Below are 24,701 nucleotides of genomic sequence, written 5' to 3'. Positions count from 1 at the left end.
TGGAAAGTTCCTTCTTAGAAAAAACAAACTATTTAATATAGTTTCTGAGTCTGAGCCAGAAACATCTTTAGGACAGCACTCAATTCAATGACATAGTGATCTTAAGTTCTCTGCTAAGAATTCATTTACTTACTCTTTCAAAGCATATTTCCCTGTGTGAAATGACTGGCCAGGACAGGAGGAGAGGAAACAAAGGTATATGAGATAAAGTCTTAGTCATTCTAGAACTGCCTTCATCTCAGAATGGCAGTGGAGACTAAAGGAGAAGTGCATTCTATTGGTTAAATTTTAATTGATTTTATTTAATTTGAGTTAAAACCATGAAAACTTAGGCCACCAATAAAAGCTTTTCTTGATCTACTATAATTTAAAAGAAAATATTGATGAAGAATGAAAATTACAAATCTATTTACTAGGTAGATTACTTAAATGAATATTAATTGCAATTATGTAGAGCAGTGCTAAGCTTTGGTTGACACAGAGATTTTAAAAATATAATTGTGTCCCTGATAGAAATAACATATACAAAGTGTACAGCAAGCATTAAAGTATTGTACAAATATAAGTTTTTGTTAGGAATACAGCAGCAGGGTATACCAAAAGTCAAAAATTCTTAAAAAGTGTTCTAGGAAAATAGTGTGTAAGAATACTTACTTTAAATTTTTTTAGTCTTTTTTTTGGTACAAATTATTTTCCTTACATCTCTCCCATTGAATCCTTCCTAATGATAAAGAAAAACCTAACTGAAAAGTGAGCTATTCTGAAAGTATATGCACCATTCTTCTCCAGTGGAGACTCTATCCCTTTACCAAGAGAAAGGAAGTGAATTTTATTGTCTATTCAAAAGAATAGTTTTGCTGAATTGTTCAGGGAATTCTTATTTGGATGAGTGACATCTGAATTGAGTCTTGATGGAAGAGAAAGGTGCTGACAGGTGGAGATGAGGAGAAAGTACATTCCCAGGTCTGTGATAATATATAAAAGTAAGTGATAAAATGTTAAACTAAGGATATAATTGGTCTGAGAGCCTTAAAAGCCAAGATAAGGTGAAGTCTATTTGCATTTCATCCTGCAGGCATTAGTGAATCTTTTAAAGATTTTGGGCAGAGGATCTATAGGATCTGATCTGTGAATTCATGAGAGAGACTATGTGGAGGTACAGATGCCAGACTGGATAGAAAGGGAGCAAATGAAGGGGAAATTTTTTTAAAAAGAAAAAACCTTCAAAGTTTAAAGTAGGGCTGATGAGGACAGTCATGTTATCAAAACCAATTGGGGAGCTGAGTATAAAAGCAGATTGAGAAAAACCTATACTTTCAATTTAGGACATGATGAAGTTGAGAAGTGAACCATCTAGGGGGACAATATGACAAATGAGAAAGGTACAAGTAAATTTCACTAATGCATATATGTTTGGCAAACAAAGGAAAATTTTAGGACACCAGCAAACGCAGGCTGAAAGGAAAACAGGATTTGTACCTCATTAATATTAATCCAATGTATGCCTTAGATTCAGAAATAAACATAATGTCATGGTTCTCTTGGAGAATAAAGGATAAATAACAACAATAGGTTAAGACAAACCAGAGAGAAGGCTCCTAAGTCACTTTTTTGCTCCAGTGAGCACTCCAGTCAACTCACAAGAATAACAAACGTTTGGGGGCTTCTCTTTAAAGGCCTTTGAAAAAATAACCCAGACTCTTGACAGTTTTGAGACTTGACTCATATCCTTTTCCCATTTTCTTCACTTCACTTCAAACTGGTCTGTGCGAGTTACTCAGGTTGATCCATCAAAATCTATCTTCTGGATAAGTGGTTAAGACTTTTCAGTCTGTTTTACCTTGCCTCTTTAAAAAAAATGACCTTCACAAATTTGTTCTTATGATTACAGTTCATTCTCTTGAATTCACAGTTAGGAAACAATAGTACCCAATGAGCCTAGCTTACCATTACATGCCTGAAGTGTAGCTCTTACATAAATAACTCATTTCAATTAGCTAATATGCAAGGACTAGAAAATATATGCTTGATCTGGATTGTTTTGCAGCGGTGGAGAAAAATATGACAAAGATGTTTTACTGTCCACATAAAAAAAAACTTTCTCAAAATCCTTAACCCTGAGACCAATATACAGAGGCTTTCCGCAGGAAAATATAAAATGTGTCTAGCTTAGTTGAGCTTTTCCTGAGCTTTAGTGAAATATTCTGGAAGTCATCCAAGCAGAGCCATTGTTTTCTAGACTTTTACTTGTTTCAGTAATACATTCAAGTGGAGGCCTCTAAAGGATTCAGAGATGGGAGGTTTGGTGCCTGCTCACCTCTTTCATGGCACAGTGTATTTACTCTACAAGATAAAAATTATCTGGGCTCTATGGCTCACAATTACTTTATGAGGAAAATAGAAGAGTGAAGTATCAAGTCCAGGAGAACTGGACAATTTCTTTCATAAGACAATATATTATTCTTCCAAGATGCTCAAATGATTTGCTTCTTTGAAATCATTAGCCTCACCAATCCTCAGGGCCCTTGCCTCATAGGATCATAGGCTGAGAGTGACATGGGACGTCAGGGACCAATCAGTTCATTTCACAGATGAGGCAACTGTGATGCAAACAAGAAAATGAATTTTCCCAAGGTCACAGTTCCTATGTGCTGGAATCCAAACCCAGGTTCTTTGATTAAAATTCTCAAAACTTTTTTTCCATTTCAGCTTAATTAATATCTATAGATGGAAATCAAAGTAAGCAGAGGACTATATATCTATTTACGCATTTATTTATGAATGAGAAGTCAAAACATAAAACTCCCCAATCAATGCTCTGTTCTCTCGTTTCAGAATGGGAAAAAATCAAGAAAATAAGGATACTGACATTGTTGCGTCAAAAATCAAGCATTTCTTAAGCACAATGCATTGTACTAGTCATTTCTTGGGGGTAAAAGTGGGGATGAGAGGTTGTAGAAAGACAGTTAGCATTTAATGAGAACTAGCATTTATATAGCTCATTGAGTTGTGAGTAAAGTTGCTCACAAATATTATCTAATTTTATCCTCAACAACAAGCCTGGGATATAGGCATTATTATTCCCTTTCTACAGATTAAGAAACTGAAGCAGATAAAGGTAAAATGAATAACTTGCCCAGAGTTATCTGGCTATTAACAAAGTGTCTGAGGCTGGATTTGAAATCATGATTTTTTTTTCTAGAAAAGCGCTCTATACACTAATTCATCTAGATGTAGCCTTTGTTTAAAGACAAATTAGAAACAGCTTTGACCTTCAAGACTTACATTCTAGTAGTGAGGAAAAAAATGATCACATAAATAGGACAACGAGAAAGAGAGGTATGAATTCAATTCAGTAATGAACAAGCATTTACTACACATCCACACAATGTTTCAAGTACATGCAAGATATGGGAACTTCTGAGATCAAGTATTCCTTATCTTCAGAGGAGACAATATATGCATTGTGAACATATAACAAAAATAAATAAACAACAAAAACAGGATAATCAAGGCAAGGAGGCATCAGCAATTGGTAGTGGAGTCCAGGATGGGGCAGAAGGGCAAGGTTACTTTGAAGTTAAAGAAAAAAAGAAACAATCTCAAAATTCTAAGAAGCAGAAATAAGGAGGGGGGGCGGTGACTACTGTTACAGAGACTTTAGCCAGTGCAAAGATATAGAGATGAGAGAAGGAGTAGTAACCAAGAAGACATTGTACACATTAACAAGAACATTGTGAGATGATCAACATTGATGGAAGCAGCTGCTCTCAGCAGTTTAGAGAGTTAGGAGACTGGCTATGTATGATGTTATTCCCATCCAGAGGAAGAAAAACAAATTAAAACAAAAGAATCCTTGAGAATCTAAGGAACACATTCACTTTTTAAAAAATATCTTTCATGTATTTCTTTCCCTTAATCCTAATTCCTCAAACCAAAATGATTTATCTGTAAACATGTTTAACACAAATGTGTATGTACAATATTAACTTGACTGTTCACTGGTGGGGGCAGTATGGAAGGAAATTTTGTAACTTATAAATATACACAGGCATATGGATAAACATTGAAAAACTTTCATAACATGTCTTTGGAAAAATAAAATATCAAAAAACTAAAAAAAAAAAAAGAGAAGAGTATTATATGTGAACACCAAGAAATATTTACTAACCAATATATTAAACAACAAAGATTTATTAAGTGACTATTACATGCTGAGTACTATTCCAGATGCTAGAGATTCAAGATGATAAAACCAAATCTCGCTCTAAAGGAATTTTTATTCATTAATAAGACACACAGATATCAGCAAAACTCAATGGAGTCAGAACAGGAAGATGTCTCCTACCACAAGGGTGAATTTAGCAGTGCACCATGGAGAAATGGCCATTGAAAGCATAATGTTGCTTAAAGAGGTGTTGATAGATGGTGGGAAGGTCATTTCAAACTAAAGGTATTGAGATATTAAAACAGAGATGCTGAGAGTAAATTTCATGAATTCATCAATATTTATTAGAGAAAAAGAACTGCAGTGCTCCAGAGGGTATGTTTGTGGAATCATTGGGAGATTGCTAGAACAGAAGAGAGGTTAGGCATAGTGAATATGGGGCCAACTGAGATTGATGGAGAGCATTAAATGCCACAATGAAGAGTTTAAACTTTATTCAGGATGTGACAGGGAACCATGATATGTGTGTGTGTGTATGTGTATAAGGACATATAGAGATATACTTATGTACATACACATCATATTTATGCTTGTGGATACACAGATATATTAAACATATAAAGACAAGTATTTATGTGTGGATAGATTAGATATACACATATATCTATATTTATACATATACACACACAAACACACACACGTGTGTGTGTGTGTATTTTAGCAATATACTGACATGAGGGGTGGCTAGGTGGCACAGTGGATAAAGCACTGGCCCTGGAGTAAGGAGTATCTGGGTACAAATTTGGTCTCAGACACTTAATAATTACCTAGCTGTGTGGCCTTCAGCAAGCCACTTAACCCCATTTGCCTTGCAAAAAACAAAAAAAAAAATATACTGACAAGATCAGAGCTCTTCTTTAAATAATATGACTTATGAAACTGCCCCAATTTCAAAATCTCACACTTAGAATTTCCCTCTCTGACCACATAAGTTCTCATCTTTCTACTTCTCTCTTTACAATTAACTTATCCTTAACTTGTTCTTTTCCTCATTCTGATTTCTCATTCTTGAATACTTTTATCTGTACTCCAGGTCCAACAGATCAGAGGGAAAACACAAGAATTCAGGGGAGAGAGAAATTCTTTTTGCTGGGATGGGGATAGTGAAGGATTTGGTTACCTTCATTTAACCTTCTTTAACAGATTAAAACTGCAGGAAGACTTTTCAGTCACTTGATCTTTGCTTCAAGGATTCACCATTATCACTAGTATAGAAACACCCTCCACCTACACAGCTGGCAACCCATCTAGGTCTTGGGGAATAGTCTCCCAAGAATTGTGACTCAATCATAATTCAGCATCTAATAATCAAATGTAGCTAATGAACACTAAAAGCATTCTTATTTTATTAGAAAATTAAGTCAGTTTCTTTAATATTCTCTTTCCTTACTGGATATTGTATTTTGGAATCTTTAGCTCACCCTCAAAGTTCAACTCAAGGGATACCTCCTATAGAAGTTCTTTACTTGTAGTACTCACAGTGGTTAGTCCTACCTAAGACACCTGGCATTTTCTTTGTCTTTATTTTCTATTTATTTTATTTGAATTTACATTATTCTCCTCTTCTACCCCTGTTAGAGAATGAACTCCTTGACAGTTTTTGTTTTGGCTTTTTTGGTAAGGCAATGAGATTAAGTGACTTGCCCAAGGTCACATAGTTAAGTAATTATTAAGTGCTCGAAGTCAGATTTGAATTCAGGTCCTTCTGACTCCAGGGCTGGTGCTCTATCCACTACACTACCTAATTTCCCCTTCATGTCAATTTTAATTTTCTCATTGTATCACCAGAATCTTTCATATTACAAATACTACTTAAATTGAATGAGAATATATATTAGAAATTTAGAGAAAGGTCTTTGATTAAATATTCAGTTAATAAATGAATAAAACTGAGAATAGAAAACTAAAAAAAAAGAAAACATATACGGCAAAGTAAACATCTAGCTTTCAAACAAGTTACAAGATCAGGGGCCTTCTGACTTTTTTCCAGATTAAGTGTAAAATTTCTGGCACCTAAAATGATGCATCTAAAATAGGAACCAGGCCCAAGTTAAGGGGGAAAAAACAGTGAAAAGGGCAAAAGCAATTTCTACTCATGTCTAATGAACTTGGTTTGTTTAAATTTTGCCAATTTGAGAAGAGATTGGTAAATATTTTCTATTTCTGTCCAACTTTTTTTTAAAAAAAGAGGAAATGAACGTATCAATGTGCCAAAGCCTGTGACTTTCAAAATTTTCCTTCAGTATCACAAAGTTAAACATCTTCAATGTTGCCGGTTACTCGAGTTGTTGCCAGGCATGACAGACAGAGGATTGGCATCACAAAGAGTTGGGTTTAAGTCTCATTTCTTACAAAGAACTGTGGGATATGGAAAACTTCAACTCTTGTCTGAGATTTCCAGTCATCTACCTAAGTTTCAGTTACAGAGAAGTTTCAAAAATGCATTAGAGAGGGCATTTCCAAACCAAAAAGAGAATACTGGAGGGAGATATAGAGGGGAGGAGATAGGCAATTTTTTAAAATAAAAGTCAATTCTGAACTGAAGGAATGCAAAGTGATTCAGACTTTCCTAGCAAACCAGACATATTGAATTGGCTAAAAGTGAATAACTTTGGGCTGTACCTAGATTACTTGGTTCTAACAGGCAATCATTTAAATATCTGTCTAGAGCAACTCCTAATGGGAGCTGATAATGAGGAATGTTCATATGGTAATGTTGGATGACTAATGTGTTATAAAAGCTGGATTAACTGTCTTTCCTTAAGCATATTTGAGATATTCTTCTTTCAGGTTTTATCAAGTAAGTTAGTGGTCAGAGTGACTGATGCAGGAACTAAAGATATTTCAAAAGACAATAAAAGCTTGACTCATTTATCAAAAAGGGGAAAAGTAAATGTAAATTGAAGTTCTGCTTTTGAAGACTATTTTACTATTGAATTAAATTTAAAACTGGGTAATTGATTGGGGGGATGGATAAACTAGTCCCACATACAAAACAAAAATAAACCTTAAGAATGCAACAAACTGGGAGCGACTAGGTGACACAGTGGATAGAGCCCCAACCCTGAAGTCAGGAGGACCTGAGTTTAAATCCAGACTCAGACGCAATAATTATTTAACTGTGTGGCCTTGGGCAAGCCACTTAACCCCATTGCCTTGCAAAAAAAAAAACCCTAAAGAAAAAAAAAATGCAACAAACCAAGTAAATTGTAATATCCAAATTCACAAAGGAAGAATGAAATGAAGAATAGAACAAGGTGATCCAGCCAAATTAGGACTCAAATTCAGGTCTGCTGACTCTTTCTACATCACTAAAGGAGAAAGGATTTTAATTTTCTGGTAAATCAAAAATGATCTTTGTAATAAGGTACAAAATGAAATTAGAGAAATTGAATTTCTTTAGGACCAGATAAATATGATACTTGTCATTAGTATTACTAATTTTCATTTAACATTTAAAGTGCCAAGCACTATACATAGATCATTTCATTATTTCTTCATAGTTACTATGAGAAACATGTTCTTATTACATTCATTTTACAGAGGAGGGAACAGAAGTCTAGAGGTGTTTAAGGGACTAGTCCTGAGTCATACATATATAAATGAGGCAGAATATCAATCTAGAATATACTGATTTCAGATTTATCACTTTATAAATTCCAATACCATATTAGAGATCAAACTTTTTCCTACCTGTGATTTCAACAGTAGTAGAAATTCCACAGAAGAAGCTCCCTTCAGTTACAACAATCAGAAACTCATCCCTAACTTACAGTCTTAGAGACACTGAGGTTAAATGGCTTGTCTTTACTTCCTTGGCTAATATGAGACAGAGGCAATGTTCTCTGATTTGATGATCAACCTCTATCTATGAGAGCACTGTGAGTCATTTTTCAATTGTGTCTGACTCTTTGTGATTCCTTCTGGGGTTTTCTTGGCAAAGATACTGACATAGTTTGCTATTTCCTTCTGTAGTCCATTTTCCAGATAAGGAAATTGTTTCATATAATTAAGCTGATGTATTTTCTGTAATCAAGAGTAGAAGCTATTCTCTAGCTCTCCCTTATTGAACAGGAAGCTCCCAAATTTAACTAAACCTTGCATGTTTAAATGTATACATGTTGCGTATAAAGCCATAGATTTAATGCTCTATGGGACTTTTGACTCTTTGTCATGTCTGATTAGGATGACAATGCTAAAAGGAAAAAAAAAAAAAGAAAGGAGATAACTCTCACCCAAACCAAGACAAATGAGGTCACCATACTCTGAATGTTTCACTGATAGTCTAAAACGAAAATGCAACAAAGTAATGAAGAGAAATGAATGCCCAATCTTAAGGTAGCTATCTCATTTCCCCATAGACATTGGGGGGGCCAGCAATGACTTCTTTGAGATAAATCCCTCATTATGACACTTGGACTGAGCCAAGTGTTTGAATTCCAGCTGTACCAAATCCAAGCTAGGTGTTAAGAACTTGGATGATTTACAGCATCTCTTTGGGGTTCACTCCCTTCCTTAATATTCTCATAATAATACCTGCACTTCTTACTCCATAGGGCTATTGTTAAGGAAATCAATTTGTGAATTTGAAATTTTAAACTCATTCTACTTAAGATTAATGTCACCTTCAAGCACATTTGGCTGGTGCTTCTTTTCTGAAATTTTCCTGCTTTGTGTTTTATGATGCTTCCAGTTCTCTTTTAATATATTTAAGCTGCTTCTTCTCTAACTCCTCCTTGAAGACTTTTTCTCCCACTCCATAATTATATGGATATCCATCAATATTTTGTCATTGCCTCTGTTCTTCATTTTCCTCTCGTCTGGGAGTTAAACTAAGTGCTTCAATTATTATGAAAAGACTGATGACTCCTAGATCCTACAATCTTCAAGCATAGTAAGAATAAATTCTAACTTTTTTAAGGGAATTTCTACTTAGATTTTCCATTGTCATCCCAGCCACAATATGTTCAAATCTCAAGCTCTCTTACCTAATCAAATCAACCTATTGCTACTATCAAATTCTCCACTCATGTTGTGGTAACATCATTGTTGAACTACAGCAGAAGATTCATGGTCATTTTTGACTCTTATTATCATTTGTTAATTTATCATGTGGGGTTGTTGAAACAGTAGTATCACCTCTATTGTGAGGTCATGACAAACCCTTTTCAAGATGCTCATCCACCTTTGGGGTCCACCTGTCACTTAAGCCCTCTGTGGCTCCATGAAGCTGTAGCATGTGCAGTGGTCATAACCTGTGATGGCAGATTGTCTAAACCAGTTTGAAGGGAACCAACAGGCCATATATCATCAGTGAGTTGGGAATGGGGGGGATGTCTACCCCAGACATATGAAGACTTTCCTGGTGAAATGGGCAGATGAGAACAATTTGTTCCAATAACCATAAAGGTGGCAGAAGTCAGTTCTGTGGGGTCCTCAGACCTTGGTCAGACATCAGAGATACCAAGGTCATCCACTCCATCCTGGGTCATCAACCAGTTGTCCTAACTTTTGTCTTGCCACTGGACCTTAGTGACTCTGGAAGAGAGAGGGAGACTGACAACATTGTGCAGCTCTGACTCACCTAAATCCAATTTACGCATGAGACAAGATTCTTTTTTGAAAAAGGACAAACAATAACAGTATGTCCATCATGTAATCAAGTCCAGTTAATCAATCCTATACTTGTACAACTATATTATGGATTATATTCAATTCAAAACCATTTATTGAGGGATTTTATATGTAAAGAAGTAAGAGGCAATGTTGTAAAGTGGATAGAGGTGGCCTTGGAGTCCTGAAAAACATGGGACTCAGAGTTACTTCTACTCTCTTTTATTAGTTTAATTTATCACAAAACTTCTAAAAAAAGTCAGGTACTTCTTTTAGACAATAAAAATATCAAATAATTTGCCACTTCAAATCTCACCACACCCCAAGTCTTTCCAATATACTGACACAATGTCCTGAAGATAGCAACAGACACAGATACTCACAGACACACACACACATGTACTTACACATGGTACAAATTGGAAATAGGCATATATAGCTTGATGTTAGAACAAAAATCTAAACAGAGTGGTTCAAAAGGTAGTGAATTTCCCATCATTGTAGTTCTTCAAATAAAAGATGGATGATCACTAGACAGGAATATTATGGAGGAGATTTTCATCTGCTATGAGTTAGGCTAAATGATATCTGATGTACCTTGGAAATCTAATATTCTATTATTCTGTGAAATATTGCTCATTTAGCAAAGTCAAATACAACCTCTTAAATGAATTCTTTTCAAATCACTATATTACTTTCTCTCTCATCTCACATTTTTTAAAAATTTAATTGTTTTATATTTTTCCTGAATAATTTTTTCATGTCTTAGTCTCATCTGCTTTAAAAAATTGTAAGTTCCTTCAGGGTAAAGATCAAGTCATGCCCTTCTTTTGCATATCCATAATGCTGGAAAAATAGTGGTTGGTTAAACAATATTTTTAGCTGAAATAAATGAAAAAGCTTAAGGCAGGGGTGGAGAACCTTTTTTCTGCTAAAAACAAATTGTATAATTATAACACCATTTACAGGCTATACTTGAAGCTTCCTAACCCTGACTTAGAAGATCTATTTCATTTGGTATACTGAGATCAGCAGGGAAAGCATCATTTCTCTTGGTTTTATCTTAAGGATTAATCTATGAACTGATGAAGAGATATTTTATAAATTCCCTGGATTTGATACATAAAATATATAGGTCAAAAGGCCAGTATGTTCCAAAGTAACACAGAGTATAAGGTCCTTTAAAGTGAAAACTTTCCAGACTAGAAGAGAAACCACCAAAACTTATCTTAGGATCAATTTTCCCCACCAACTTGTTTTATCTGACATGAGCCAGAGAGGAAATTGAGGGTATTTTCACTCCTAGGATGAGAGCAAAGTTATGATGTTCTATACAAAAGAATAGGGCTAATCAAATTCCATTCTAGATTTCAAGCAGCAGGGGTCATTTATTTAAATGTACTGCAGAACAGATGAAAATATACTTTTTTTCTGAGTGCAAATAATTCTATATGTCACTCAGAAAATGTTTCTCTTGGTGCCAAATGTCCTCTCCAAATTATTCCCACAAATCTACCTCCATGAGGAAAGAGCAAATGCAAACTCTAATCTTAAATTTGCTGCACAATCTTTGGTTTATGAAATATTTAATAACTAAAATGGGCTAACATTTTATTTTTGTCTTATTGGTTAAGAGCAGATTTGCAACTTAGAAATCCTTTTACCCCCAAAAAGGATGAATGGAATAAAGAGAAGTATCATAAATTCCTAGCTGAATATAAACATGAATGCCATGATAAAACTGATTAAATATCATAATACTCTAGAAGCACATACATAATCATCAATAAAAATGTAGTTATTCATTTCATATTTGCAAAAATGGTGGAGTTAATGCTAAACAATGTCAAAATATTAAGATGTGAAATGGAAAAATAAAATCAGTCCATATTCCACATAATTGGTTTACAATTTGTCATTTAACTACAAAAGCCTTTCATAATGATTCTCTTAGCTATTAATGACTTTCTCCTAATCTGTACATATATAAACTTATTTGCTTACATGTTATATCCCTGCTGCTCCCCCCCCAGTAGAATGCATTGTACTTGAAGGCAGGGACTATTTTGGTATGGAGTTGTTTTCCCTCTGTATTATCAGTCGACTGTGTGGGACCCATAATATAGAAAGGGCTAATTTTTAAAATTACATTGGATTAGATATTTCCAAACAATTTTATTAAAAAAATGACAAACTAAAGGATTTTACTTTGCATTTGTATTGCTTAATGTAAACACAGTCTTGGGCTCAATTCATTTTTTGACTTAAGAGGCAAGAGTAGATAGAAGAATAAATATCAAATTTCTTCAGATTTCCTGGGTACTGTATTTCCTCCTGTTGATTAGAAATTTTCTAAGGAGAAAACTACAATAGTTGCCAAATTCTGTCTTCCTCATCTTGTCCCTTCTCAAAAGAATAACTTCAAAACCCATTACTAGGGGGGAAAAAAGGTTTGCAAATTGACCTCAAGTTCCTTGACATATTGCTGATGAATATTTTCTTTTTGATTCTGGGAACTTCATGGCCCTAAATTCATTGAAAAATAAAATTAATCCTACTTATAAGCTGCAAAAATCCCAAACTTTATTTCCATTGGAAGATAGGGAGAACATGTAATAAGAATAGATGGATTGGAGAAGCAGAAAGCACTTTGGTACCAATTTGTCATGTGCTTATGATGAAACCATCTTAAGGAAACATTTGGAAATCCCACTGCTTCTCTACAATTTAAAATTTGTTAATAATAAAAGAAAACTACCGACAAAATGAGAAATCCTAAAAAAGAAAAAACAAATTGGAACTACAAATTGAAAATCCTAAGTATTAAGATTTATTAGTTACTCATTCTTATGAAATATGAAGATGAATAAATATTAGAATGGGGTAAGGTAAAAGCTTATTTTCTTCCCAAATCATCTTTCAAAAGTTCAAAAGACATGGATTTAATGCTTTGATATTAGACAGAAGAATATGCTTCTCCTCACTCCACTCCATGATCAGATATGGTTGCTAGCATTGATCAATAATAAAAGTGTCAACTCTCAATTAACTTTGTACTGTATATTGTATAGAGATATCATTTGAAAGTTTTACTCTACACATCACCATCCTCAAATGTCAATCTATTTTCTAGATAGTGTACACATTACTCTCACTTCCTTATTGGTAGCCAAACATACTAATTAGTACTGTATACATAATTGAGAATAGATTCATCTGCAGAACCAGTGTTTCTCTAGTATTATTCTCCAGCATATTTAACACACACACACACACACACACACACACACACACACACACACACACATATCCTTTGCTACCAGTTGAAGATCCATTTGAGGTGATTTGTCATAATTTCCTCCTAAGATGCTATGTTTTAAAGGAAGCTTTTTGTTCCTCTTTCCAATTTTTTTTAAAAAAATGCTTAAAGTTGATTAAACAATGTCAGATCTTTTAGAAAAAAAAGAGAACCTACTTTTATTCTTTCAAGATTTCTATGTACCACGGCGGGTGGGGAATGAGCATTGCCAGCAGTCCTGAGAACACAAGCAAGATGCAATTTGATAAATAGCTTTCTATAATCTAAAGCCAGGACTGTGCAAAAGCATGTTATCAGCACTTTCATCAAAGCCACTATTGACTTGTTTTCTATCTCATTTTATCATGGACTTTTCATTTTATTTACTCAGTCAATGAAGTGCAGGTAGGGGTAGAGAGGGGAATTTTCTTACCACTTTTTTGAGCTGTGATGGGACCTGCTGATGAAGGATCCTGTTTACCTTCTTTGGTTTTGCTGCTGCCACCACCATTGATACCACCATCTTTTTCAAGTAATCGATCCACCATGGCAATGATGCAGTTGAGGCTCTTTCCCACATTGGCCCACACCCTATCCTGAAAAGAACATCAGCATCACTACACATTATCATTGAAAGAACTGAAGAACAAAAATATGATGCATCCATTCTAAGTAAACAAATTAGTGAAGAAATATTGAGATACAAATACTAGGGATAGGCAAATGATGGTATACTTAAATAGCCTTCATCTTTGGGAAGCAGGAAACTTCAATAGTTAGATTCAGGAAGACCCAATCTAACCTCAGACACTTAATGTCTGGGTAACCTAAGCAACTCTTAACCTTTTCATTGTCTCAGATTTTCTCATCTGTAAATTGAAAATGATAATAGCAACTACTTTCCAGGGTTGTTATGAGGGGTTAAATGAAATAATATTTATGGAGTGCTTTATGATGATGATGATCTTGAAGATTATGATATAGGGGATGTCATGCCATGACCAGTACATAAATTGGATTTGAGTGAGAGGGTACTATGCTAAGTCTCCAGCTTCATTTTCTCCTCCAGAGTCATCTGGATTCAATGACCAGATATGAATCAGGATGACTGGAGATGGCCCTGGATTCAAGGAGGTAAAGGGATTTGGCCAAGATAACACAGCTAGTAAGTGTCTATAAATATTAGTTATTAATAATTATTATTATTACTCTTAAATTGAAGGAAAAACTTGAAAAGTGATTATCTCTCAATGTGCAGTTCTTTCAACAATCTCAATATGCTACTGGTTGATGTTATTAATATCACTATTCTCTTAGCAACATGGTATGGTTGCATATCATAGGACACCATAATTTCAGAAGGAAAGAAATGGAAGATGTCCCAAAGACCATAAAAATCAATGGTGAGGAGACTGCAACATATTACCAACAGCAACTTGTGTGAAAGTAATAGTGCAAAAGTTATTAGCAAAGATGATTCTAAAAGGAAGTGGGCTGTTCAGATATAAAAAAGTGAGGAATAGCAGAAGGACAGCCTAAGGGTACATGGGTAGCAATGAACTATTAAAAAAACAAAACAAAACCAGAGAATGTCCTTCAATCTTTTGGGTAGATTTCTTCCTTTATAGAAAGACAAGGAGAAGAACTGAAGTATGAGAAGGGGTGGGTAGATTAAAATTAACATTGGTGATCAGAGTAATTTATCATGGATATTTCAAAGTATGACTCAATGATGTGATACATTACTTTTCCTTTAGAATTAAAAAGTGATGAGATACTAGAGATTTTTTATCTTCATATTACATTTATATTACATTAGAGGTTATATAGAATTACAGACTCACAGGTCTAAAAATTTTTATTCTTTTCTTCAGAGAGAAATCTTTAGCTCGGACTAAGTTTTTTGGTGTACCTTGTTTAACTAGGTAAAAACCAGCTACTACTATCAACTATTCTCTAAACTAGGTTTGAAAGCAACATGTAGATTTTTAGGGTTTAAAGAATATTTGCCTTACAATAATCCTGTGAGTTAGGAAGTCCAAGTATGATTCCCATTTCATGGATGAGGAAGATGAGACTCAGCAAGGTTGAGTATCTCACCCACTTGTTAAGTTGCAGAGTCTGGATTTGAACTTTGATCTATCTGCAGATCCAATACTTTTCCCATTAGACATTGTCTCACTCTAATTTTCCCTAAAGAGAAGCACTCAGACATTTCCTTTCTCTTTTGTTCTGCTCCTAGAAAATAACACAACTATGCCTTCTTCTAGGTTTACTGAAGGATCTTAAAACCAAGCATTATGTGTCTGTGTGTGTGTGTGTGTGTGTGTGTGTGTGTGTGTGTGTGTGTGTGTGTCTTGGGAAGGAGGTATTATCACAACCAAATGAAAAGATAGTAAGCTGCAGTATTTTAATAGTTGAAACTAATCCCACAGGGAAATTCAAGATGTCTTTATTTTCTTGATTTCATCTTTATCATTCTTGAAAAAAAATCAAACTCTATTCTCTTTTTAAAATTTTCATGTTTTGTTCCTTCCTATTCCATGATTTTTGTTCTTTTCCCTTAGTCTTAATTTCTCATAACACAAAATGACTAATATGTAAACATGTTAAACACAAATGCACATGTCAGACTATTTGCCATTGGGGGTGTTAGGATGGAAGGGTGGTAGAAAAATATGTAACATATATATGTTAAAGTGGATAAATGTTAAAAAAAATCAGAGTATAATAGGAAAAGTAAAATCAAAAATCAAAAAAAAGAAAAAATCAATCATACCCTACTTTAAACCATTAAAGATGGCAAACCAAATTATTTGATCTAGGGAGATTGCTAGATTTTTTTAGCTCATTAGTTCTCCTAACCTCAAATCCCCCAAATGTTAGCACTACTCTCTGTTCTCTCTTCTTACCCCAAATCCCTGCCACCAGATGTTCTAATGTGGAATCTATGATTCTTCTTCAGAAAAAATAATGAACAATGAATTTTTGTTTTCACTACTTCCATGCCTTTAAATTGCTGACTAATAGCTGCTGCCCCACCGGGTATTCAGGTTTCACAATTATCAAAGCATATAGCAAAAAAAAAAAAAAAAAAAAAAAAAAAAATGCACAGAACATTCTTTTGACACCAGTATAAGGAAGAGGTAGGCTAAAGCAGTCTGATGATGTGGAAAGGATACTGAATTTGCATTTAAAGACATAGGTTAGAATCCTGATGATCTCTACCATTTTATTTCTCATTTTTGCAATTAGGGCTTAAATGAACTTGATTTCCAAATCCCTTCTTTTATAGGTGGAATTAAGATCTTGTAATTTGCCTAGGTTATTTCCCAACTAGCAGAAATGGAATTTGAAAGCAAATCCTCTGAATTCCAAATCTAGAATCTTATTTCAACCTGCACTATACAGAAACTAGTTTGAGAGAACAAAAAATAAATAAATAAAACAGATTAATTCAATTTAATCATTAACTAGACATTTTGAAAATAACCATTTGCTTTGACTTAATTGAGCTGCCAATCTCTCCAAACTGTTTGGTTGTTTAGGTATAGTTCTATAGCCCTGGGAGAACTAAATCCAAATTATATTAGATATTTAAACTGATGTCAAGCTTGAATCTTACTGGGGCTGTCAGTACTGTTCTGGTACAAGGCTGCAGCATGCTGCTAGTCACAAATAATTATCTTTTTTTAACTTATACACAACCTTTCTCCCAGAAGGACTGACAACAATTGCTTTTCCGGAAAAATCCATAGAACCCATGCTATTCAGGGCCTACCTACCCCATCCAGGGCTAAGTCCCAGATTCTTGCCTGATGAAGTGTTGAAGCAATCCCTGTATCCACAAGAAGTAAGGAAAGCAAATGAGCGTATCTACTCCAGTTGGAAATGCAAGGGGGAATTATGGAAACCCAGGGTTCTATCATTAGTCATGTTAGGATTCACTGACTTGAGGCCATAACACAACCAACTTAATCACTTCTACCCTGAATATGCCTCAGTTAAGTAGCATCAGCTTATTCTTTAGGCTGTTAAATTGAGAGATGAAGCAATTATCTAGATTATTTTATTCTGCTTAATTCTATTCTGATTCTTCCTTCAATCCCAGGATGAGAATTAAGAGTCACTGAATGAGACCTTGTATTATCCAGTTTCTATTTCTGTCTAAACAGTTATAGTAATGGGTTTGTCTAATCAAATTTCCCCTTGGAGATATTTTTAGTCTGGTGGATTACAGGATCATGGATTTAGGAGGGGAAGGGAATTTAGAGGTCATCATGTCCAATCCATTTATCTTATGAAGATGTTGAAGCATAGTGAAGAAATGTTAAACTTCCTAGAGCTATGTGTATGGTCTAAGAATGCACTCAGGAAGATCTGAGTGCAAATCCATCCTCAAAATACTTGCTAGATAGCAAGTGACCCTGTCCTATTTGCTTCAGTTTCTGAATGGGGATAATATTAGAACCTACTTCTTAGGGTGACTATGAAGATACAATGAGATATATGTAATGTATTTTACAAATATTATATAAATCCGGTTCCTTTTATTGTTGCTGCTGCTGCTGCTCAGGTTCACAAAATGAATGGCTGAGGCAGGATTAGAAGTGACTCCAAGTCTAGTGTCTTATCTACTGCTCCAAGCTGTTTTTGTAAGACAGTTCAATGTCCTAGTTTTGTCTAGTTATTCATTCACTGGGATCTACCCAGCTTCTAATCTTAGTGCAAACTGTCTTTAATATATTTACCATCTCCAGCTTCTAAGGTCCTTAATTTTTGCCCACAACTCCTCTCCAGGCAAGGATAAAGTATGAGGAAAAATTAGAGAGATGTCAATAGATATATCCATTCTTGAGTGCTTCATTCAGAAAAGGTATATTTACATACATACATACACACATACCTACACATGTAGTATGTATATTTTGGAGGTGGGTGTGTAAAATCTATATAGACAATATGCACCTTGCACAAAGTTATAAAAAATTAAAATGTATAGAGTATATTTTTGCAAAATTGTAATTTTCCCCTATCTATTCTATCAATTGATATTATCTCTGTTTCAGCCAGATGTAATTAAATGGATCATAACCATAGAACTTAAAGGGGCTTCAGAGACCATCTAAATCCCTTGCTTTTATGGATAAGAGTAATAATGACCAGGCATGTTAAATGAGTTATTCAAGGTCATACAGATAATAAATGTAGGAGCTGAGATGTAAATATTGGTTCTCTGTGCATTCGGTGGACTTCCCTTTGCTTCAATGTCAATGAATCTGTGAAATCATCAATGTGGATAGAGTGCAACCTATCCACAAGTAAACATGACTCAAAAGGACATCTTTTCCTCATCATATTTTTATATATTTTTGCTGGATTTCAACAGGGGAACTAATGAATGATGGATTAATTTTGGAATATTGGACATGACTCCCAACCTTTTCCTACAATGGATCATAAATGTTAAAATAATTTTTTTTCTGGAATTATGACTATGAGTCATGTAACATGATGGACTATTTATAAATTAAGGTTAGAGTGACAAGGACAGTGAAAGAATGCATTTAGGGAATGAGTAGATTATATAACATTACAAAGGATAAATTGCATGATCCATGGAAGTATCAAAACCAACAAAACAAAACAAAACTCAAATCTGACATGTCTACCTTTTTTCTGCCCTCCAAACTCTTCCCTCCTCTAAACTTCCCCAAATTGTCCAGGACATCAACATTCTGCCAGTCATGCAGCCTCAAAACCTTGATGCCATTTACTCTGAAAAGACCACCCGTTGATTCAGTATAAATCTTACTTGTGCTAGTCATCAACAAGTTGTCTCCTCCATTAGTATATGAACTCCTTAAGGGCAGAGATTATTTTTACCTTTTATGAATTCTCAATATTTCATATGCTATAAGCTTTTAATAAAGGCTTATGGTTAGTTGATTGAAAGAACAAATTAACGACACACGGGGGTAAGGTTGCTGAATGACCCATATGCCCTTTGACCTTTTTTCATATCTTAATCCAATGTACCTTTTGCTCTCTTCTTCTGTGTATACCCTTGCTATAAAACCTCTACCTTAATTAAGTTTGGTTTGGAGAATCTTGTCAAGTTGTTCAAAGAATTTCCTAGTTTCTTTTTTCCTTAATGTCAGATGTTGTAAATGTGCTGTGATATCCTCTCTGATTATCTATCTGATTAGGCTCATAAAGAGCACTGTAAATGACCCCCTTATTGACAAAGTCTCATTTACTGATATTTATTGTTTCCTTTCTCTGCATAATTAAACCAACTTTTTCCAGATATTTTACCTATCTTCCTGGGTTAACGTGTGTGTGTGTGTGTGTGTGTGTGTGTGTGTGTGTGTGTGTATCTGTGTGTGTGTGTATGAGAGAGAGAGAGAGAGAGAGAGAGAGAGAGAGAGAGAGAGAGAGAATGACAGAGAAAGACATAGAGACAAAAGAAACAGTCAAACATAAAGAGAGACAGAACAGGATTGAGGGTGAGAGAAAGAAATAAAGACAGAGAAATAGAAAAAAAGTGTCAAAGACAGAGGGATAGAAAGTCAGAGAAAGGCAGAGAGGGAGGGCAGAGAAAAGAGACAGAGACTGAAAGAGAACAGGGAGAAAGGGAAAAGACAACAAAAGAGAAGAGGAATGGAAGGAATGTATGTGGGGAAGGAGGAGGGAGAGGGACAGAGGTAAGGAGGGTAGGAAGGAGAAGGGAAAATGGAGAGGGGAGGGGGAAAAAGAAAAGAGGAGAGAAGTCTGGGAAGAGAAGGTGAGGGGAAGAGACAAAGAGAAGCTTCCGTTTCAATACATCTTATTTTTTTTAAGAGCTTATCAATTCCATTCCTGTAATACCTAAAACCCTATTGGTTTTTTGCCAAGAATTTCACATGTAGAGGACCAACAGTTTTGTTGTTTTTTTTAGGGCTCTCATGGGACTTTGGGAAATTTCTTTTGAGGTCAATTCACCCTGAAGTTTTAATGTTTTATCTATGCCTCTTGCTCTCTTTTCCCCCTGTAATTATTTCTTTTTTTTCTTTAGAAGTTTTTATTAATTTTTAGTTTTGCAATTTTCCCCCCATTCTTGCTTCCCTCCCCCCCATCCCCACAAAAGGCATTCTGTTAGTCCTTACGTTATTTGCATGCTATACAATGATCTGAGGTGAATGTGATGAGAGAGAAATCATATCCTTAAGGAAGAAAAATAAAGTAAAAGAGATCGCAAAATTAAATAACAAGATAATAGTATTTTTCCCCTAAATTGAAGGTAATAGTCTTTGATCTTTGTTCAAACTGCACAATTCTTTCTCTGGATACCTATGGTATTATCCATTGCACATAGCCCAAAATTGTCCCTGGTTGTTGCACTGAAGGAATTAGCAAATCCATCAAGGTTGGTCATGACCTCCCACATACAATGTTTTTCTGGTTTTGCTCATCTAGCTCAGCACCAGTTCATGAAAATCCCTCCAGGCGTCCTTGAATTCCTATCCCTCCTGGTTTCTAATAGAAAAATTGTGTTCCATAACATACATTTACCACAGTTTGTTAAGCCATTCCCCAACTGAAGGACATTTACCTAATTTCCAGTTCTTTGCCACCACAAACAGGTCTGCTATGAATATTTTTGTACAACTGATGCTTTTACCCTTTTTCATAGTCTCTTCAGGGTATAGACCCAGTAGTTGTAGTCCTGGATTAAAGGGTATGGACATTTTTGTTGCCCTTTGGGCATAATTTCAGAATGCTCACCAGAAAAGTTGGATGAGTTCATAGCTCCACCAGCAATGTATTAATGTACCAGATTTCCCACACCCCTTCCAACATTGACCATTGTCTTTTCTGGTTATATTGACCAGTCTGAGAGGTGTGCGGTGGTATCTCAGAAATGGTTTAATATATACATTTCTATAATACATTTCTATAATAAGTAATACATTTCTATAATAAGTAATGATCTAGAGCAATTTTTCATATGACTATGAATCACTTTGATTTTCTCAGCTGTAAATTGCCTTTGCATATCCTTTGACCATTTGTCAAATGGGGAATGGCTTTTTTTTTAAATTTGACTCAGTTCTCTGTATATTTTGGAAATGAGTCCTTGTCAGAAATACTAGTTGTAAAAATTGTTTCCCAATTTATTATATTTCTTTTGATCTTGGTTACAATGGTTTATCTGTGCAAAAAGGCTTTTTTAATTTAATGTAATCAAAAATATCTAGTTTGCTTTTAATGATGTTCTCCATCTCTTCCTTAGTCATAAACTGCTTCCCTTTCCATAGATCTAACAGGTAAAGTACTCCTTGATCTTCAAGTTTGCTTAAAATAATGGTTTTTATGTCTAAATCCTGTATCCATTTTGATCTTACCTTGGTATTGGGTGTGAGGTGTTGGTCTAATCTAAGATTCTTCCACACTAACTCCCAATTTTCCCAACAGTATTAATCGAAGACAGTTTTTTATTCCCAAAGCTGGACTCTTTGGGTTTATCAAACAGCAGATTACTATAATCATTTTCTATTGCACCTAATCTAATCCACTGATCTACAACTCTATTTCTTAGCCAATACCAGACAGTTTTGATGACTGGTGTTTTATAATATAATTTTAGATCTGGTAAGGCTAAGCCACCTTCTTTTGCACTTTTTTGATTGAATCCATTCTTGACTTTTTATTTCTCCATATGAATTTACTTACAACTTTTTCTAGATCATTAAAGTAATTTTTTTGGAATTTTGATTGGTAGGGCACTAAACATGTAATTTAGTTTTGGTAGAATTGTCATTTTTTATTATATTAGTTCGGCCTATCCATGAGCAGTTGATGATTGCCCATTTATTTAAGTCTGATTTTATTTGTGTGAGAAGTGTTTTGCAATTATTTTTGAAAAGTTTTTGAGTTCACCTTGGCAGATAGACTCCCAGGTATTTTATATTGTCTTCAGTTACTTTGAATGGGATTTCTCTTTCTAGCTCTTCCTGCTGTATCTTGCTAGTCATATAGAAATGTCATGGATTTAATGAGGGTTTATTTTATATCCTGCAACTTTATTAAAGTTGTTAATTATTTCCAGTAGTTTTTTTGGATGATTTCTTGGGATTCTCTAGGTATATCATCATGACATCTGCAAACAGTGAGAGTTTTGTCTCTACCTTCCCAATTCTAATTCCTTCAATTTCTTTTTTCTCTTATTGCTGAGGCTAACATTTCTAATACAATATTGAATAGTAGTGGTGATAATGGGCATCCTTGTTTCACCCTGATCTTATTGGGGATGCCTCAAGCCTATCCCCATTGCATATAATGCTTTTTGATGGTTTCAGATAGATACTGCTTATTATTCTAAGGAACAAACCATTTATTCCTACACTCTCTAGTGGTTTTAGTAGGAATGGGTACTGTATTTTGTCAAAAGCTTTTTCAGCATCTATTGATATAATAAGGATCAATAATTTACTAAAACTTTTGGGCAGTCTAAAACCTATGCCTCTGTGTGACTTTCTGACCCTCTTTTTCTGTGCTACCTCCTCCACTCAAACTACAAATGAGAACTTCACAGAATTAAGGGTTAACTTGTGCTATTGTGCTACCTCTGTTATTTATAGATCACCAGAATAAATATTAATAAGTGGTAGAGATGCACTTCCTAAAGAAGCTGGGTCTCAGGGAACATGTACTTCTTTCTATATATCTACAATAACAAATTTAAAGTTTTTCCACTTGGTGGACTGCATTTTTAGTAGAAATTCAAATTCCATCTTGAACACCTATTCACAGTGTGATTCTGTAAGGAATAATCACATAACATACAGTTTTGGATTGTTTGAAGATAAATGTGATAGATAACAGAAAGCTGGCTAATATAGGCTTTGAAAACTCTCAGGTTCCCTTCACCCCATATTTAAGTGTTATGATAGGACTTTTGTGGAAGATATCTAGGAAAAACCTAGATATATTTCAAATACATAACTTATGACCCTATTAACCTTTAGTTATTTAGAAGAATAGAATCAGGTATGAAAAAAAACAGACATGATCAATTAAATTCATTTTCATCTATTAGCAAAAGAACAAACAACAAAATATCTATACCCACACATTTTTATGAAGAACAGATACAATTTTTCCTGCGCTATCCTGATGGATTCTCTACATCCCATAAATACTCAAGTATTATGTTAAATCAATTCAATATGTGATGGATTGTTTAAGGAATAGTTATTTTATTATTTATTCTATGTACCAGAAATTGTACTAGATCCTAAGATAAATGAAACAGTTCCTTCCCTTAAGAAGCTTACATTCACCTGACAGGAAATTGCATGTATTACAGCAAGCAAATTCAATATGCACGTGCAATAAATACATACTTAGTTTTAATACCTGAAGAGGGGGAAGTGTGCATAGCATATTTTATGATTTTCAAGTCCTGTAGGTAATGTGATCCCCTGTGTAATAGAAATCTCAATTGAAATCTAAATTACATCTTTGGATAGGATGGAGGGCTTTGTTGGCCTGAAAATCGCAGTAAAGCTTATTTGTTATCTAATATTAACTGACACGTTATAAAGGTGTATCTAGTAAATACTTGAAAAATATTGGAAGAGGATATAGTATGGAAAGCATACTAACTTCTCAAAAGAGAAAGATTTATACTGGGGAGGGAAGCATGTCCCATCAAGGACAACTGGGACAAGGGATAAAGACTACTTTGCTGCAGGAGGCAAATTATGAATGTAATTATTAATAATTTTGAATAATTAAATATTTGATATATGTAAACTCAAAAGAAGATCAGAAGCAGTTCACTGAGACTGTTGGCATCTTGCCCTAAGGACTTGAGAAAACCCTGAGGTAGACTAGAAGGTTCTGTTCAATCTTTACCTGATGAAGCATAACAGTGGGGGAAACACAGAAGAAAGGAATCTCTGGAGATCTCTGTGGGTCAAGAGCCTCTTTTGGTTTCATAATCTGGATTTAGTTAAGAATGAAATGTCTAGACTGCCAACACCAGAGCCAGACATTTAGGTGTGGCTATGTGGATGGATGGAAATTAAGTGTCAAAATATGAGAGCAAAGATAGGGCTGGGTTGTTTTATTTATTCATTCCAGATAAAAGTTTCTAAAACAAGGAAGTCAGTATACTTGGGAAATGGACGGCCAGATCAATAGCATGGTACCATTTGCCATAAGTCCAAACTAAGTCTGAGATACAGGGTATCTGTTCAAACAAGGTATGAAAAGTAACTCACAGAAGTATAAATTGCATAAGACAAATGGATGCTGTTATGGATACTGTTAGGGAAGTCCAGGAGCTGTTAGAGGGGTTCAACTCCAGACGGACAGTGGAGTTTAAGGAGTAGGAAATCCACTGTAATTGGATTATTACGAATCAGATACTAAGTCACCAAAAAAATATGCAGGAACTCAAGTGTCTGAGAATTTAAAATTCCATGTTAGAAGAAGGTTCAGTAACAACTGACAATATTGAGAATAACAAAGTGTTACAGATAAATTTTTGTCCTAGAGAATGCTCCAGGACTA

General features: G+C 34.7%; 1 protein-coding gene across 14 annotated transcripts in view; it reads right to left on the bottom strand.

The window, feature by feature from the left end:
• INPP4B (inositol polyphosphate-4-phosphatase type II B) overlaps positions 1-24,701 on the bottom strand; it is a 981,822-nt gene that overhangs the window by 370,268 nt on the left and 586,853 nt on the right. For all 14 annotated transcript variants that reach the window (XR_012477007.1, XM_074229241.1, XM_074229248.1 and 11 more), the window contains one exon: positions 13,573-13,735. Coding sequence is in view for 13 of the 14 variants with exons in the window: in XM_074229241.1 (XP_074085342.1) it covers positions 13,573-13,735 (163 nt within the window). In the remaining variant the exon portion in view is untranslated. The remainder of the gene's footprint in view (positions 1-13,572; positions 13,736-24,701) is intronic.

The sequence above is a fragment of the Macrotis lagotis genome, chromosome 3 (assembly GCF_037893015.1).
Source record: "Macrotis lagotis isolate mMagLag1 chromosome 3, bilby.v1.9.chrom.fasta, whole genome shotgun sequence".
Lineage (NCBI taxonomy): Eukaryota > Metazoa > Chordata > Mammalia > Peramelemorphia > Peramelidae > Macrotis > Macrotis lagotis.
The sequence above is the reverse complement of the archived record's forward strand: the minus strand, read 5'-3'. Positions and strand labels throughout refer to the sequence as shown.